Source organism: Odocoileus virginianus, chromosome 17 (assembly GCF_023699985.2).
Source record: "Odocoileus virginianus isolate 20LAN1187 ecotype Illinois chromosome 17, Ovbor_1.2, whole genome shotgun sequence".
Taxonomy (NCBI): domain Eukaryota; kingdom Metazoa; phylum Chordata; class Mammalia; order Artiodactyla; family Cervidae; genus Odocoileus; species Odocoileus virginianus.
The window spans coordinates 57,908,707-57,924,449 of record NC_069690.1 but is presented as its reverse complement, the minus strand read 5'-3'; the positions used below and the strand labels follow the sequence as shown (position 1 = coordinate 57,924,449).

The following is a 15,743-nucleotide window of genomic DNA, read 5'->3' as shown; positions in this document are numbered from 1 at the left end:
TAAATTCTCAGTGTATCACCGAGGTCTGGAAGGACCCGTGGTGGTCCTGGTTCCTTCCCAGACACGGCAGCTGAGTAAATCCCGTGAGCTATTTCACATCCTTGCCCAGAAGGCACGTGATCTTGTAACAGCAAAGTGCCTTCACGCAAGTCCAAAAACAGAGCAGCCACTTGGCCCAGTCTGTTCCCATTCCCACGCATGGCCAGCAGGTGGCACCAGAGGTAAGCGTCTTCGGGCGAGAACTGCCTTTTAGACCAACGTTTTTGAAAACCTGGCCGCTTTCACCCTGAGGTTGCACACAGCTGGCCCTCAGTTTCATGAAGAGCCGCTCTGGGTTTCAGTGAGGCGGTTCTTCAGTCGCTCAGTCGTGTCCGACTCTCTGCGACCCCCTGGACCGCAGCACGCCAGGCCTCCCTGTCTATCACCAGCTCCCGGAGTTTGCTCAAACCCATGTCCGTTGAGTGGGTGATGCCATCCAACCATCTCACCCTCCATCATCCCCTTCTCCTCCCGCCTTCAATCTTTCCCAGCATCAGGGTCTTTTCAAATGAGTCAGCTTTTTGCATCAGGTGGCGAAACTATTGGAGTTTCAGCTTCAACATCTGTCCTTCCAGTGAATATTCAGAGTGGATTTCCTGTTAGTGAAGACCCGCTTTTACACAGGCTTGAGGGGCTGTCTCCTGGACGATGTCACCCCTAGCTCCAGGACGTGGAAGCACGCTGCTAGCGAACATGGCATCACTGGCGTCCCCTCTGCACGTTTCACCCGACTGTCCCCACCCGGTTGCCCTCCAGCTCTCCTGGGACAACGTGGATGCCCCCGCGGATGCCCCGGGAACATAATAGCCCAGAGTCAGCTCTCATCTCCTGTGTGCCTCTCCCCTCCAGATCGAGCTGGCCATCCTCCGGTTTCCCTACGACTCGTGGGGGACTCCTTTCCAGCAGCTCAAACAGGTGGTGGAGGAGCCGTCGCCGCAGCTGCCCGCAGACACGTTCTCCGAAGAGTTTGTTGACTTTACCTCACAGTGGTAAGAGGGCCCGCCTCCCAGAAGCCGGGGTGAAGGCGGACGGAGTCCTCCTGACTTCCTCCATCAGTCTCATCCACATGCCCATGTCCACCGCCAGTGTGGACGGAGTGTATCCTGTTGCTAAGCAACAAAGACGGCTCTGCCTGGTCCCCGCTAAGCTCAGAGCCACAGGGGGGAGTGTCCCCACTCGGTCATTCTAGCCCAGGTCCAGACGGGAGATGGGCACTGGGTCTTTGGGGGAACTCAGAGCAAAGGCCCTCGGGGAGAGTTTCTGGAGGAGATACATCCTGAGCTGGGACCAGACGAGGTGTGTGCTGGGGAAAAGGGAGTGGAGGAGGAGAAGGTGCTGCCGGCGGGAGGAACCTCACGCACCCTCTCACAGGAGTGGGAAACTCCTTCACAGAGGCTGAGCCATTTGATGTGGACCAGAGCGTAGAGAGAGAGGTGGGGTACCAATGGAGGGCTCGGGTGGAGAGTAGATAGGATGTAAAGAATCACCCTGGGTGAGAAGACGGAGGCTACGTTCAGAGCTGCTCTTAGGCACCTGGAAGTCTCACCGAGTGATTCTGGTGTTTTAGGCGGACTCTTAGAGAAGACGTGGTCCCTGCTGGCTCTGCTTGTCCGGAAGTGGACAGTGGACGGTACCGGCTGGGGCGGGGGCACGTCTGAGAAGGGAAAATAAAGTTGGAGTGGAGAGACGGAAGGAGCTGTACCGATGCTGTGAGTTTGTTTTCATGGGAGTTGCTGGTGCAAGTGAGGAAACTAGGAGAGGGGATTGTTTGCTCTGGAAAACCTAGTGATTTCCGCCTGCACGGGGCCCAGGGTGCCCGGCATGACTTGATACATATGATCATTTACATCGCTGGAAAGAAGGTGCCGTGACGGATCGCAGGTGGTGATCCTGGGCGCCCACCGCGCAGCTGTGAGCTGGGGCAGAGGCCGTTGAAGATGCTGGGAAGCCGGGCTGTGGTCACCGGGGGTCCGGCTCTGCTCACTTAGCGCTAAGGAAGGGGTTGCTGTTCTGCCGCCCGTTGGAGAGGCTGGCTTCCCCCAAGGTTACCCTTCCTTGGCCTCCACGCACTTTGGAAGAAGCTTTCTGAATGCAGATTTTACTGCAAAATGTGGTAACACCAAGCGGCTGTCTGTTGCTTGTGAAGCGAAGGCCCCTTGGGTTTTTCACCGGCTCTAGGCCCGTCACCCCTGGCCCTTTCCCCTAAGGACGCGTGAGGCTGACATGCCATTGTTTTTGTTTTAGTCTTGGCTGAATGGCCGGAGAGGCTGGCGTGATGGGCTGTGTGACGCTCGCCTGTTGGGCGCCTCTGGATACGTATCAGTGCATCCTCTGGACGCCTGGGTGATGTCCCCTCTCTGCTCTCCTTGACTGAGCCTGCCAGGTGTGGGGTTACACCTGCCTGGTTGAGATGGCTTCAGGATTGCGCCTTCTGGTTTCAAGAACCTGGAGTCTGTTGTTTGTTTTCCTTGTCCTCGAGGGTTTAAAGGTCACGGAGGAAAGGGATGATTCATCTTTGATGGTTCAGACCCATCCTTCTCAAGAGGGGCGGTAAGGAGGAAGGATATTATTTAAGGAAGCTTTTCAGACTCTCTGCCTCATAACCTTTCTCCCACTTCCCTTTTCCCCAAGATTCTGGAAACTTCAGAAAACTTTGATAAGAACAAAGCTGGTATGAAAAGCTTGACAAAGCCCAGTGGCCTGGTGTGAATTACCAGTTTAATCTAAAGGTTCTCAACTCCGGTTGCCGACTTTTAAACATAACAGACCTTTCAAATGTGCATCACGTACTGCTTGGCCTCAGAGATTCTGATTTGACTGGTCTGGGACGGGGTGGTCCCGAATACCTGGGTTGATCAGATGTTCTCACATCATTTTCCTGGAGGGCTGGGGTCAGAACCCCTGACTTAGGCCTACGATCTGTGGACCCGTTGTCAACTGCCTGCTGTTCAGAAAGCTACTTCTCTTGTACAATTTATTGAGTAACCATTCAATTGTTTTATTTATCTTTCATTGATTTTTCTTCTTACTTAGAACTTCCCCTAGAGTCAGAGTGTTAAAGCTTTTCACAGGTTTTATTTTTTTAAATGAAAGCCTTGAAAAACTAAGAGTTTCCTAATTTTAATGTGTGCACACGTTTGTGAAAGTGGCAGCTTCCTGTGTGACTGCTGTCCGTGTCGCAGCCCGCAGGGCGCAGGGCGTCTTCACGGCCGTCCCCACGAGGCTGCCTTTGCCCGACCGTTTTCTCCCAGGTTAGTCCCAGGAGCTGCGTCCTCTTCTGCTGTGCTTTCCATCCGGGGCTTCCCCCTGGTGGTCACACCCCTCTGGTCACTGCTGGTCAGCTGACAGTTCTTGTGGTTGTTCAATTGCTCAGTCGTGTCTGACTCTCTGTGAGCCCTTGGACTGCAGCACGCCAGGCCTCCCTGTCCATCACCATCTCCCAGAGCCTGCTCAAACTCATGTCCATCAAGTCAGTGATGCCATCCAACCATCTCATCCTCTGTCGTCCCCTTCTCTTCCCGCCTTCGATCTTTCCCAGCATCAGGGTCTTTCCAAATGAATCAGCTCTTCACATCTGGCGGCCAAAGTATTGAAGCTTCAGCTTCAGCATCAGTCCTTCCAGTGAATATTCAGGGTTTATTTCCTTTGGGATGGACTGGTTGGATCTCCTTGCTGTCCGAGGGACTCTCAGGCTCTCAAGAGTCTTCTCCAGCACCACAATTTGAAAGCATCAATTCCTTGGCAGTCAGCCTTCTTTACGGTCCAACTCTCACATCAGTACATGACTACTGGAAAAGTCAAAGCTTTGACTATATGGACTTTTGTTGGCAAAGTGATGTCTCTGCTTTTTAATACGTTGTCTAGGTTTATCATAGCTAGTCTTCCAAGGAGCAAAGATCTTTTAAGTTTGTGGCTGCAGTCACCGTCTGCAGTCATTTTGGAGCTCAAGAAAATAAAATCTGTCACTGTTTCCACTTTTTCCCCTTCTATTTGCCATGAAGTGATGGGACCAGATGCCGTGATCTGATTTTTGTGGTGGAGCAGGGGCACTTACCTGCTATCACTCTCCAACTTATGACCTGATGGAGCCCAGGGTTCCGCTGGTATCTTTCTTTAGCAGTAACATCAGAGGGAGTGCGGGGCAGAGAGAAAAGAAAAGCAAGTCAAGACATTTACTCCATAGGAACTTGTAGAAAACAGCAACAACAGAGATTTCTTACAAACCCTTCCTTTCTGTGCTTATTTTCAAATAAGCACCAGCGAATGACGTTTTCTTACTTTTTCCTCCTACACGTGGCTTTCTTTTTCTAATGTAATTTCGTTTATTTTTCTGTTTATTTCTGGCGGTGCCGCATCTTCGTTGCTGCTCGGGCCCCCTGTGGTTTCAGAGCGCGGGGGCTCCTCTCCGGCTGCGGTGAGCGGGCCTCTCCCCGCGGTGGCCTCTCTCGCTGCGGACCAGGGGCCCCAGGCGTGTGGGCTTCAGCAGATGCAGCTCATGGACTCAGGATTGTGTCTCCTGGGCTCCAAAGCGCAGGCTCAGGAGTTGGGGCGCACACGGGCTTAATGCCCCACGCCATGTGGGATCTTCCTGGACCAGGGATCGAAACCATGTCCCCTGCTCTGGCAGGCGGATTCTTCACCACTGAGCCACAGGGAGGCCCGCGTGGCTTTCTTATCTCAGGAGACACTGGCCGTTTCTCAGCAGAGAAATGGAAAAGTCCTACACCCTGGTCCTGCAGAAGGTTTCACAGAGTTTCTGCAAAAATGGAATCTTGGCAGGCTTGCATTCTTTCACCATAACCTCTTTCAGTTGGACACAGGCTTGGGGAGTGAGAGGAGCTCCCTGGAGACCAGCTGAGCCAAGTGCCCCAAAGCTCGACTTCCTTCCTGCTGAGGCTCAGGCCTGTTTCAGAGCTCAGTGCCCCGTCCCCCGGCCCGAAGCCCCTTGGTGGCCAGAGACCCGCCCAGACACTGGTCCTGTCTGACTCAGAGAAACAGGCACAGAACAGAGACGATCAGATATAGTTGCTGGCTTGTTCAGGAAGGACAGTGAAAAGAGGCCCTGGGTATTTACGTAGCTCAGGACAAACGTGTGGGTCAGGAGGCGAGCAGTGTTTTTCTTCTGCGGACACTCCCAGGAGTCCTTCTGGGAAACGGTCAGCTTGGGGGGATTCAAAGGGGCAGAAACCCTCGGCTCAGCACAAGCCTGAAGCTAGCAGTTCTCAGCACGGCACGAAGCCGCGTCTTGGTGTCAGCTACGGTCAGGAGTGTGTGCTGTGGCATTTGGAAGGGGAATTAGGGCAGTTAGCTAATTGCACGCTTGAAAACGACAAGCCACTTGAAAATTCAAAAGTCTGACTCAGATCCAAAAAGAAATTGGTGTAGCTTTGAACTCCACAGTTGTTATTTTGTACTGAATTTCAAGTGCTTCCTATTCAACGTGGAAAATTTGCTTTTCTCCCTAACCTCACCCTGAGTATTTTGCTATTCTTAGCTCGTGTTTTGAAGTGTTCTTGATTTAAAAGGTGGAGAGAATGGGTTGTATCAGTTATGTTAAATCAATAAACAGCCTCGGTGCGCTGTGTAAATATTTTCCGTCAATATTCTGCAGTAGTGCTTGTACATTTTGAGCTTTCTAATCAGAGCCCATAAGTCAAAAATAACCTGTTCACCAGCAATCTTTGAAGTTTTAGGAATTCTTTTTTTAAAAGATAAATCTTGATATGTGGCGGAAGCCAACGCAACATTGTAGAGCCGTCGTTCTCCAATAGTTGTGTGTTTTCCTATACTTCTCAAAAAAAAAGAAAGATAAATCAAAGTTATTGTTGGGGAACTGTCCTGGGCATTATGGGATGTTGAGCAACAGCCTCGGTCTTTACTTATTAGTTGTGAATTACAGCCCCCAACACCACCAGCTGCGTTAACCAGAAATGCCTGCAGACGTCTCTGAGTGTGCTTTGGAGGGCAAAACCACCTGCAGCTGGAAACCGCTGGTGGAGCCTTCTAGAGGCTCAGCACGTAGGCACACGAGGCGTCATCAGTGGGGGCTGGAGGTCGCCTCGTTTCGCTCAGACACGCCTTCCCGCGCCAGCCTGGCCATGGCGTTGCTGGCCTGCTTTCTCCTGTGTTCTTGTTTGAGCCTCAGTTGAGACGGAGCATTCTCTCTCTGGCTGTCCGGGTGGTGAGGTCGCCGGGTGCTGGATCCGCCCACAGTGGGCAGCTGTCCTGCGTCTCAGGCTCCCCGTCCTGCGTCTCAGGCTCCCCGCCCTCCACCACAGCACTGCCTGGAGTCCCTGGGGAGGCTGCTCTCGGCTGTTCTGCTTCAAAAAGCTTCCTTTTTTTTTCCATTTCGAGTTTTTTCCAGCCCTGAGTGTTTCAGCCGTTTCCCTCTCTGGCTCTGCATCTGGGCCTGCCCTCGATCGTTGTTATCTCTGAGGAGCAGGGCTCACGGCACGCCTCACAGGTCTCACTTGCTCCAGGTGATCCATTAGCGCAGATCCTGGCCACCCAATATCCCGTCCCCTTTTGAGTCTCTTCCACGCCAGACAGACGTCCTTTCCCCTCGTGGATGATTTTAGGGCCCGTGGGCAGAGGGCTCTGCAGGCTGCCTCCCGATGGTACTTTTCAAAATCATCCCTCCCTCTGTTCTGTAGCCTGGGGTTCCAGCGCCAAGTAAACTCTTTCCTCTTCCATTTTCAGGCTGCAGGTGGATGGAGGGGTGGGTCTCTTCTCTCTGGGGTGTTATGACTGTTGCCTCTGGTATCGGGTGTGATTAAGAGTTCTGTGGGCGGACAGCTGGGTGCTGGGCGCCCCTTCACGGCAGCGCAGGTCCACCAGGTGTTTCTAAGAAGAAGCCCTGCTGAGTCCACGGCCAGCGTGCTGAGTCCACGGCCAGCGTGCTCTCTCAGTCAGCAGCCGGGAGGTCTTAGGCACATGCTACGTCCGTACTGCTTCCGTCTCAAGCAGGTTCAGCAGGGAGCACATAAAAGCAGATTGTGCCTGGAAGGGGATCAGAAGCAGAGAGAACCAGCTATTGGAGACAGTGAGGAGATAACAAACGTGATTTAGAAACACCTGCCAATGTCTTTGCAAGAAGGGATGGATTGAAAGGTGTTTTGAAGGAACGTGAATATGTATTTTGACATATAATAAAAGCTCGTTTTTATGTCTTTGGTAAAGAAACACAACGAAAGTAAACACACACACCCTTACCCTTCCTGTTGAGGTACAGAGTGATTGGAAACACCGTTGGTAGGTGTAGCTGAAGAGGAAAGTCAAGGCGAGGGTTTATGTTTTCAGCACATTTTTAAGGATGGTTCTGCTTAGTCTTCTGCAGGTTCTGAGATCCTAGTCTAGTGGAAACACAGATGGTTTCTAGATTTTAATGTGATTTTTCTTTTCCCTTTAAGCTTGAAGAAGAATTCCAAAGAAAGGCCAACATATCCAGAGCTTATGGTGAGTATTGTTAGGGGTGTAGATGAGTCCAGACTAACAGTTGGAACAGGGGAAGTGAATGACATCTAAATTATGATCTGAATTTCCCTGGTGGGCTAGCAGTTAACTCTCTGCCTTCCTAATGCAGGGGGTGCCAGTTCGATCCTTACTCAGGGAGTTAAGATCCCATGTGCCTCATGGCCAGAAAACCAGAACATAAAATAGAAGTGATATTGTAACAAATTCAACAAGGACTTTAAAAATGGTCCACATCAAAAAAAAAAAAAGTCTTTTAAAAAAGAACATATTATTTTAAAAAATGCAGTCAGATATCATCTCACATCTGGAAGGTTTGAAAGCTAAGAGAGGAACTCTGGGTAAGATGCAGAGAAAAGAGGCTCCCTGGTGGGATGTGAACTGGTGCAGGCAGGATAGAAAACCTCACGAAATTAAAAATAGCACCATCTTATGATTAATGATTCCACTTCTGGGCATAGATATGAAGGAAATGAAATCACTATCTTGAAGAAATATCTGAACCCCCAAGTTCACTGCAACATTATTTATCTTGGCCAAGATGTAGAAATAATCTGAGTGTCCATTAATGAATGCATAGATAAAGAAAACTTAATACATATACACACGCATACACAATGGAATATTACTCAAGCATTAAAAAAGGAAATCCTGTTATTTACAACAACGTGGGTAAAGCTAGAGGGCATTATTCTAAGTCAAATAAGTCAGACAGAAAAAGCAAATACTGCATGATCTCACTTAAATGTGGAATCTTAAAAAAACAACTTACGGAGCTTAGACTGGTGGTTGCCAGGGGTGGGTGGGTTGGGGGAACGGATAAAGGTGGTCAAAGAACACAAGCTTCTGTTTACCAGATGAGTAAGATCCGGGGGTATAAAGCACAGCGTAGGGACTAGAGTTAATAATACTCGACTGTATACTTGAAAGTTGCCAGGAGACGAGAGAGCAGACCTGGATGGTCTCGGCAGATCCCATAGATTTTCAGTTCTTCTGGTTAAGCTTGAATTTTAAGTCTGAACCACACGTCGACTGGGTGACTGTGAATAGATGCTGGGAAGAGTTTGAGGAGAGACGGACTGGGCATCCTTCTTGGCCATCTGTGTCCCCTTTAAAAAGGCAGCCCTGGGATTTTCCTGACGGTCCAGGGGCTCAGACTCCGTGCCTGTACTGCAGGGGACGTGGGTTCAATCCCTGGTCTGGGAACTAAGATCCTGAAAGCCTCGCAGCGTGGCCAGTAAATAAATAAATAACAATAAGCCAGTAAAATAGAAAGGCAGTCCCGGGACTTCCCTGGTGGTCCAGTGGTTAGGACTCTGCATTTCCACCGCAGGAGTCACGGGTTTGATCCCTGGTCAGGGAACTAAGATCCTACATGTCACTCAGCGTGGCCAATAAATAAATAAAAAAATTAAAAAAATTAGCACAATGAAATATAAAGGCAGCCCCTGGGGACTCAGCATTCATCCAACACCCACAGTTGAGGCAGAAGGGGAGATGAGTCATGCCTGAGAAAGTCTCAGCCTGCCGCATGTTTGGGTTAAACATTTCCTCTCCGATTGTGTCGATAATAGCCAGTCAGGGCCTTTTCAATCCTAGCTACTTTGTCTTGGAATTCTTGCGTAGCCCCCAGAGCATTTTACACTTGGATTCCACATAAAGTGCAACCCGCATACAGCGGTTCCGGGGATGGGGGTGGGGGTGGGGGGTTTGGTCCTCTTGTTTTAAAGGGGCCTTGTTTGTCACTATTTTTTTTTCAGATAAAAGTATGTTTTTTATATATATCTGACTATTGAAAATGCATGCCATTATTTTCCCCCTTCCAAGTGACTTCTTATCAGAGGTTTCAATGGAGCACACTTGAGAAAAATTGCTGCGTCCTCGCTTAACGCCCTCGGGCAACTGATGCTGAATCTGCCTTTGCGCCTCTCCCGACCCGTGGGCGCTGGCGGTCTGCACATTAGCGCTGCAGGGCCCTGCGGGTCACCCCCCGCCCCGGCCTCTCACGGGGCAGTCGTCTTCCTGGCGCTGGGGATGGACTTGCCTTGTGAGGTCACGCCTGCCTCCTGCTCTCCCGTGGGATTGAGGTTTCTCAGTGGAAACTCTGAGTCCAAATGCTTCGACTGAAGCCTCGGGAGAACACATGCTGAGAGGCGATTGTTGAGGCTGTAGGAGTTGGTGAAGAGGTAGAAAGGTGAAGAACAGTGTAATTAAGGCCCCAACCGAGATATGTCCCTCTTATAGAAATCCCAAATGTTTTTTCCCTGTTTGGGCTGAGGCGTGGACAGGCTTTAAGGTCATCTCATTTGCTTTCTCGTTCAAGCTCCCGCTGGGGGCCGTAACTGAGCAGGACTTGTTCTTTGGGGTAGGGGGCCCGCCAGCGTTTTTGTGAAGGATTATTAGATAGACAGGGTTCGGGCTTGCCAGGCGGCTCGTGGTAAACAAACTGTCCACGCAGGACACGCAGGTTCGATCCCTGGGTCGCGAAGATCCCCTGGAGAAGAAAATGGCAACCCACTCCAGTGTTTTTCACTTGGAGAATCGCATGGATGGGGGAGCCTTGCGGGCTGCAGTCCGCAGGGTTGTAGAAGAGTCGGACAAGAAAGACAGACAGTAAATACTTCAGGCTCTGGGGGCTGCTGGGACAGCTCGACTCCTGTCTTAGCGTGAGAGCTGCCATATCCAGTGGGTAGACACAGGAGTGCGGCTGTGTACTGATAAAACTTTATTTCAGAGACAGGCAGCCCGCTGGGTTTGGCTTCTGGGCCATCAATTGTTGGCCCCTGTCCTAGGTGAAAACCACCAGAAACAAAACCCAGGTGACTCAAGTGGTGGTCCAGGGAGGTGATTCTGTCCTCTGAATGTCCTGGGATGTCCTAGATGGAACCACATTGTTAAACAGAGACGTTATTTCGTTGCTGAGTTGTGTCCGACTCTGTGACTTCATGGACTGCAGCTTGCCAGGCCCCTCTGTCCATGGGATTCTCCAGGCAAGAACACAGGAGTGGGTTGCCATTCCCTTCTCCTGGGGATCTTTCCCACCCAGGGGTCAAGCCTGCGTCTTCTGCATTGGCAGGCGGGTTCCTCATCGTCTGGGCCTCCAGGAAAGCCCTCTGCAGGGCTGACTGACCTCCTAAACCGTGGTCTTGCAGGGGAGCTGGAGACTCTTGGTGCTGGTGGTGATGCTCCAGGCAGGGTGTTCAAGGTCCCCCTGTACCTGGCCCCTCTTAATTAATGAATTAATGGCCACGCTGGGTGGCGCTGGGTCTTTATTGCTGCGCACGGGCTTTCTTCAGTTGCAGAGGTCGGGCGCCTCTCTTCGTCTTTGTGCGTACGCTAGGGCACGCCGGCTTCAGTAGTCGTGATGCAGATGCTCAGTTGGCCCGTGACACACGGGCTTTTCCCGGACCAGGGATCGAACCGTGTCCCCTGCGTCGGCAGGCGGGATTTTTCACCACTTGACCAGCAGGGAAGTCCAGTGCCCTCCCCGCCACTCCTTCTGAGAAGCCCAGCCTGGGTCTGTGGTCTGGGGGCGATTCCACGGTGTCTCCTGGCTGCTATCCTTGCTATTCTTAGTCGGTTGCTTCTGGAAGGGATTGGTTCCCTCCCAACCTTTTATAGCCTCAAAACCCACACAAGGAGCCACGTCACACTGTCCATGTCCACACGCCCGCCTGCTCCCCTGCCGCAGCCCCTGGCTCCCACGGTGTTTTCCCAGCCTGAGAATAAACCGAAAGGTGCCTGAGGAGTTGTGTTTTTTTTGTTTTTTTTGAGACTTCAGGTCCAGTTATTGAATTCCATCACGGACCCAGGCTGGATCCCCTGCGCTAATGGCCACCCGCTGACCGAAAGCCAGGATGGGGCTGGCGGGCGTAGGGAGTAGTTGCTGAGACTGGACAGGTCCTGTTTTGATAGTGAGAGGCTTCAAAGTGCATGACAAGATCTCTGAATGTCGAGAGGATGTGCGAAAGCTAATAAGCACGATGGTAAAACACTTGGCAAGGGTGCTGTGTAAGTGGCTAGTGATCAGAAGTAGTCCTGCCCTTTATTCATCCAAGGGGCTCCAGAGGCTGCCCCGGCACCTGGAGGTCTGGTTAATATGCTTTCTTTGTTCCTTTCCTCTTTGCATTGTTTTCTAAAATGTCCATGGGTGGGCATTCCAGGTTCCCACAGGGCTAAGTCATCCAGCCCTCTGCTCTCAGGTTTAAAACAAATATAGTTAGAAAACCTAGAACTAGGCAACACGTAGGCTGTGAACTAAAACCCTCAAAGTCAGGGGAAGCAGCGTGAGTTACCGACCTGTCTGTGTGCAGAAATGCTCATGTTTAGCTGTTGACAGGTCCCTGAGAGGAGCAGTGCCCCCAGACAGTTGGGAGGGGGCCCTGCCAGCTCAGGCTCTAGGTTCTGCCTGGAGGAATTGTTCTTTTTGGTTTGATCGCTTGGTTCTGATTGCAGTGGGAGGACTGTGGACCGTGAGCCGATGTGTCCACTTCTAACTGGAGGTGTGAGGCTCCCGGGTGTCAGCCAGGCGCTTCCCATCAGGGAGTTGAGCTATTCGAGGAGGACGGTCCTGGGGCAGAGCCCGCGGGTTCGTTTCCTTCAGAATCGTTTGGAAACGCATGGCTTCCTGCGTTGGACCATGCTTCTTCCCCCGGCAAAGAGCAGGACTTGACATAAAGTTTACTAAATCTGAGCAGCATAAGCACAGACCACCTTTTTGCTTCTCGATTTTTAGTCTCCCAAGATGGATTTTCTCCGCGCAGACCTAGGGTTGGGCAGGCTGCTTTATTTTCACATGGATCAGGTCATTGTCGAGAGACATAAGCATCACTTGTTATCAATGTGCTGTGCGTAGTGGTTCAGTTGTGTCTGAGTCTTTGCGACCCCACGGCCTGTAGCCCGCCAGGCTCCTGTGTCCGTGGGATTCTCCAGGCAAGAGTACTGGAGTGGGTTGCCATGCCCTCCTCCAGGGGATCCTCCCAGGGATCAAGCCCAGGTCTGCCACATTGCAGGCGGATTCTTTACCGTCTGAGCTACCAGGGAAGCCCTGTTGTCAGTAGACGAGACGTAAGAAGCACCACTGCTCGCTGTTTCAGTGCAAACCAGTTCTCCAGTGTTGAGTGCAAGCAAGGCCCGTTCATTGTTCCAAAAACTGGCTTCTCACTCGACCGCTCACTTCTCGGGGACTGACTGTGCGTAAATCTCTAACCGTCTTATTGTTTTGCTGCCTTGTCTGAAGACTACTTTCTAGGTGACAGGGTTATTTGTAAACTGAATCTCTGAGCCATCTCTGCTCTTCCTTGTATTTACCCATTGATGGGATGTATACGGGCTTCCCTGGTGGCACCAGTGGTAAAGAACCTGCCTGCCAACGCAGAAGCCGTAAGAGACGCGGGCTCGATCCCTGGGTTGCGAGGATCCCCTGGAGAAGGGAATGGCAACCCACTCCAGTGTTCGTGCCCAGAGAACCCCGTGGACAGAGGAGCCTGGCGGGCTACGGTCCATCAGGTCGCACAGAGTCGGACACGACTGAAGCAGCTTAGCACGCGTGCTTAGCACACATGCGTGGGATGTACATAGCCTGGTTACATGTGTATATTTTAAAGCAGTGGATACTCTGTCATGGAATCAAAGCAACGCCAAGACAGGAGGAGCAGCACCTCAACGACGCCTTTAGAAGTCTGCACCCCTGAGTCTGCGCTTGGTTTGGGAAGGGAGGGAAGGATCTGGTTTAGCCCTGATGGGGCACTCACTGTGTTAACTAACCAGGTCTGCCCCCGTTGCTAATCTCACGCGTTGTCAGAGGCCGGTATTAACTGCAGGCATTTTTCTTTTCTTCACCAGCAACATCCGTTTTTCACCCTACACGAATCCAAAGCGACAGACGTGGCATCTTTTGTAAAATCAATTCTTGGAGACTAAATACCATGGACTCCATCGGTTGACCCTCCTGTGGATTGGTGGGTTTACAGGCTGATGTTCACTAAAGCGCCAATAGAAACTCATCTTTGAGATAATTTAACCCTGCCTCTCAGAAGGTTTTTTTTCTCCCCATTTTCTCTTTTTTTCCCCCTCCAAAGGGGGCCTTGGAATCTATAGTTATAGAATGAACTGTCTAGATGGATGAAATATGATAAAGCTTAGGACTTAAAAAGGTGATTAAATATTTAATGATGTGTCATATGAGTCCATAAGCTTTTCAGACTTCTGTTCTTTACGAAACGGATGCATTGGTAAAAAGGTAAAAAAGGTGCTATGGTCATGATGAAACTGTAAGTAGATCTGTGGTCTGTCCCACTTATTATTTTAATATTTATGTTTAAGCACTTGGTTGACAAGATTCCATTTTATGCTAGGAGGGGGAGACAAAAGACAAGATTGGGTTGGCAGTATTTATAGGCTTTTTCATTTTTTAAGTCCGATCGTGCCTGTGGTCCAGAAGAAATTACTTCACGTGCATCTTTGGGATTCTGATAAAAGCATCCACCAGGAGCTCATGTGAAGCGTCTGTTCCAGAGTTGTGGCTGCCGCTGCGTCCCTCAGTTTCTGCTCCACCCGGGGTCATCACCGCGTACTCAGGTGACACGGCAGCGTTGCCTGGTCATACACGACTTTCCCAACTTTGGAAGACACAAAATCACTCTTGTCACAGCTCAGAGAGTCACAGATCTGACTGTCCTCTTGGCCTATGTGGTGTAGTAATAGTGGAATGTGATTTGCAGCGTGGTTTTCCATCACCTGTCTACCCCTCTACGTGTGTGTGACATCACAAATCCTGCGAAAGGCTATTATAAGTAACATCCATCCTTGGTAAGGAGGAGGTTTGTCAGTCCTGAGGGGCAGTTTGTCTCCGCGCGCAGAGAACCAGTGCCCGCCTCTGCCGGGGCCTCTTGCAAAGTGTGCGCCCAGGGACTGCCTCTGTCCTGACTGTCATCCTGCTTCTTTTGGTTTGGTTTTCTATTCACAAAAGAACCTTCTGGTAAAGGGAAGGGCTGCAGTAGAAGAAAAATAAAGGTGGGGAGCAGTTTCTTGGTGAGGTGGGAAGATCGTGGGGCGCTGGCTGAATTCTTGGGCTGACTGCTGAGCCCGAGGCGCCGCCTCTGGTGGGGGCTTGCTGCGCGGCGGGAGGCTGGCTCCGTGATGGATTCCCAGCAGGCTGATGAGGCAGCAGAAGCTCTTTCTCGTGGCCAGAGACACCCGAGGGTTCTCTGATCTGGGGTCTGGGTTCTTGGAAGGTCAGGGAGTGAAGTGGTTCACAGGGAAGATGCACCCGTGACAGCCGGGAAGCATTGCTCTGGGACGTTGTGTTAATACGAAGCTACTCCTGCAGCGCAAGGGCAGAGGGATTTTATTTTAAAAAGAGATTTAAAAAATTTTCCAAGAGAACACAGTCTGCTCCTTTCTTTGCCTCAAGTTCACAAATACGGAGACGGCATTGTTCCCTTGAGCACTCCAAGTACAGTCCTGTCTCTTTCTTTTGGCTTTTGAAGTGCAGTCCTGTCTTTCTCTGCATTTACCCCTTGTTCTCAGCATCCGGCCTACGCCCAGAGAGAGGAAGGCATGTCCGTCCACTTGTTCATCTTCATTTCCAAGACGCACCTGTTTGATAAACGTCCAACTCATCTGCTTTGATGCTACTCCTGTCTCATCTTTTTCCAGCCAGAAAAAAAGAGAATTATCCCAGTGGTCACGGCCATTCACTTTCCTGTCCTCTTTTCTAAATCTGAAAGTTTCTGTCTTTGAGATGCAGAGGGAAGAATCACAAGAATAACACATCCATCTTCTTAAAAAGAAAATAGAAAAAAAAAAAATCTGAGGCCATTTCATGACGGCTTTTGGTGAAATTTTTATGCAGAACGTCTCTCTGGTCAGACTTCGGTGACTCTTGCCTCTTGTCCAGTGTGATTTTTCCTTTGAAATATTCTTGACTAACCGTGTTCCTCATGTGTTCACCTCTCCTGTCTGTGAGCCCAGGGCCTGAGCTTGCAAATAAGCGCCCTGGGTGGAGAAGCAGTGGGTGGTGGTTCTCAGCCCGGATGCAGAGTGGACTCACCAGGGGCCTGTGAACCGTCGCTACCAAGGGCCCAGAGGTCCTCACTGAGTTGGTCAGGGTAGGACCTGGCAGCTGGTACTTTTTACAAGTCAGTCATGTGTTCTGACCTGCAACAGGGCTGAGAACACTGGCCTACTCCCCACTGAAGAGAGACGGAATCCTGATTTGAAATTTGGGACAC

The 15,743-nt window shown here is 50.9% G+C and overlaps 1 protein-coding gene across 1 annotated transcript in view; it reads left to right on the top strand.

Moving 5' to 3' along the window:
• The window catches only part of MAP2K6 (mitogen-activated protein kinase kinase 6), a 101,949-nt gene extending 88,246 nt beyond the window's left edge, over positions 1-13,703 (top strand). Inside the window, exons 10-12 of the mRNA XM_070480069.1 lie at positions 889-1,028; positions 7,449-7,494; positions 13,354-13,703. Of these exons, the coding sequence (XP_070336170.1) occupies positions 889-1,028; positions 7,449-7,494; positions 13,354-13,431 (264 nt within the window). The 3' untranslated portion in view covers positions 13,432-13,703. The remainder of the gene's footprint in view (positions 1-888; positions 1,029-7,448; positions 7,495-13,353) is intronic.
• The last annotated feature ends 2,040 nt before the right edge of the window (positions 13,704-15,743 follow it).